Consider the following 2500-nt stretch of genomic DNA (forward strand, 5'->3'; position numbering starts at 1 on the left):
TATGACCTGGCAATAGTCAAGGATTTCTCCGGATGACTTAAATGTACTTGATGTAAAGAAGGAAATACAGGCGAGGAGAGCAATGCTTTGTAGACTTGAATCTTTAATCCAGAGGCTAAACTGTATTGATATTGGCTCCACCTCTAAACAGATTTACCTCGTGGTCGTTATACAGGGTTTTATATGTGAGTTATATGCAGGAGTTTTACAAAGCGAAAGAGAGCTTGTAGTGCTATCCCGCGCTCATTGCTGTGAAATAAATGCCTGGAAATCAAGTTTAATCTGTCTACCGTGGCTTTCAACGAGATCCCTCGATTTATATATTTCCATCAAAATGGTAAGAGTAAATCGTTTCAGTAGTTTCTATACTGCTTACAAAATTTAACCACATTTCAAGTTACGTTTATTAGCGCATAACAGTGAAAGTCTTCTATATATGGCTTGATTCAATTTTCTCGCTCCAATATAATGATATTTTGGACTAGTTGACTGAGATTTCCGTATGAAGCGAATGTCACCAAGACCAATATTCATTTCCCTGAAGATCCCGCTTGAAGTCCTCCGTGGTAAAATGACAGACCCCAACAGTCAATATAGCAGTCTGGTTTTCACGTTTGAGGAATCCATCTAAGTTTTATTTTCGTCTGCCAACTTTTCTTTAAATCTAAATTTCCGGTGTGAGCTTCGGTATGCGTTCTCAGGTCTAGATATGTGTCTAGTTTCATCCCCATCGAAATCGTACACCCCAACAGCGGTAATTGTTGATGTGAAAAAGCCTTGCTACAAGTATTGAGCAACATCTGAAAGTTTCGTCGGCTTATTCTAAATTAAACGCTTCCCCGTGTGAAAGCAAACAAATACGTTTGCTGAAGCATCGAAGACGGCTGTCGCTGAAGGAAGAAAGTGAAAAAGGTACGCTTGCCGAATATTTCTGTGTCGCATGTTCAAGGTTTTTGTCTTGTTTACATTTGTCCTGGCTGATTTTTGCCGCCTAGTTTGATTGACTTGAAAATCTATAAATATTTAGTTTCTGTCACACTCATGGCCTGCATGGCCTACTACCTATTGAACCACAAGACCGTTTACCATAGTTCGTCTTACATTTGAATTTCTCGAAGCAGAAAGGTCACACAACATTGAGAAAGTGATCGCGGAACGGAGAATTTAGTGAGGTCGAACACGTTTGTTGACTATTGCTACGTCATAACACGTCATATCCAAGATGGCGCTCTCCAAGTCACGAAAGAGGCAACTTCAAAGTGCTCTTGTTGCATTTTAACAGGGAACTGGACAAAACGGCAATTATTTTCGAATTACTGGGGAAACGTTTTCGTAATTTAGAGAAACTTTTTCTAGACTGTACTTTCCCTTTAAGGAGAATTCCACTAAATTGTAGCATTTAATTAGCAAACCATTGGCTCTGTGCATGTTTCGAACTTGGGTACACTTCCTTTCCGATGCACGCAAATTTGCCTCGTAAAATGACAAAATATCGGACTCTATGAAAAACGCCAGCTTAACTGATTTTATTAACATTTGACTGGTTGTTTACTTTGAGCGTAACTTTTTGACTTTATGGTCCGCCATTACACACGTTCCAAACTGACCGATTGGACATCAGAGGGTTGGATCTAGGGAATAGTGGCGTCATTAGCTCACTGGCTTAAAATAATGACCTGTCTTTCCAAAACCCTTACAAGTCCCATAAACAAAAACGTGGCATTACACCTCGCCATCCTCTTTGTCCTTCCATCAGAATATTAATTTTCTGACGTTTAGTTGTCGAAATTAACTCTTTAACCTTTGCTTAATTTGTATAGGGAGAATATATTGCGCCGGAGAAGATAGAAAACGTTTATACTCAATGTGCCATGGTTCATCAAGTCTTCGTTTATGGAGACAGCAAAAAGGTTGGTTCGTTTGTCCCCTTTTTTTTTTTTACTTTTTTTTTGGCTTCCTTAACTTTTGATTAAGAAAATTTTATTGTTGTAGAGCTGCCGAAATCCAGCCCGAATCATTCAATGTGGCTTTTATGATTTTGCATGTGTTGTTGAGGTTCTTTGTCCGTTTATTGCTTTTTAGTCCAGCCTGGTAGCGGTTGTAGTTCCAGAGGAAGATCCCGTTAAAGAATGGGCAGACGAGAATGCTGTACAAGGAGACATAAATTCCTGGTGCAACGATGAGGTATATGTCCATGTAAATATGTGCTCGCATTTAACGAGAAACATTGACTTTCCTCGAGCCCCTTTGTTTTGGGTGGAAACCGACCGCTGTTTATTAGGTTTAGTGTTTTTGGCGCTAAATGTCGGCCGTTTTTCTATTTTTGTCGGGAAGTACTTTGTGGCTTGCGAATTCCTCATTGGTGGGAAACTGACGCCATTTGCAAGTTGTGTTCTCATTGGCGGTAGATACTCAAGAGCACATCTGCACATTTGTTTCGGTGGAAAGTAAACATTCGCGATTCGAATTTGTTCTTAAGAGGAAACTCCCCTCGTTGTGG

General features: G+C 39.9%; 1 protein-coding gene across 1 annotated transcript in view; it reads left to right on the plus strand.

The window, feature by feature from the left end:
- LOC138033884 (long-chain-fatty-acid--CoA ligase 1-like) overlaps positions 1 to 2500 on the plus strand; it is a 45502-nt gene that overhangs the window by 41108 nt on the left and 1894 nt on the right. Inside the window, 2 exon segments of the mRNA XM_068881763.1 lie at positions 1821 to 1910; positions 2083 to 2184. Of these exon segments, the coding sequence (XP_068737864.1) occupies positions 1821 to 1910; positions 2083 to 2184 (192 nt within the window).

The sequence above is a fragment of the Montipora capricornis genome, chromosome 14 (assembly GCF_036669925.1).
Source record: "Montipora capricornis isolate CH-2021 chromosome 14, ASM3666992v2, whole genome shotgun sequence".
Taxonomy (NCBI): domain Eukaryota; kingdom Metazoa; phylum Cnidaria; class Anthozoa; order Scleractinia; family Acroporidae; genus Montipora; species Montipora capricornis.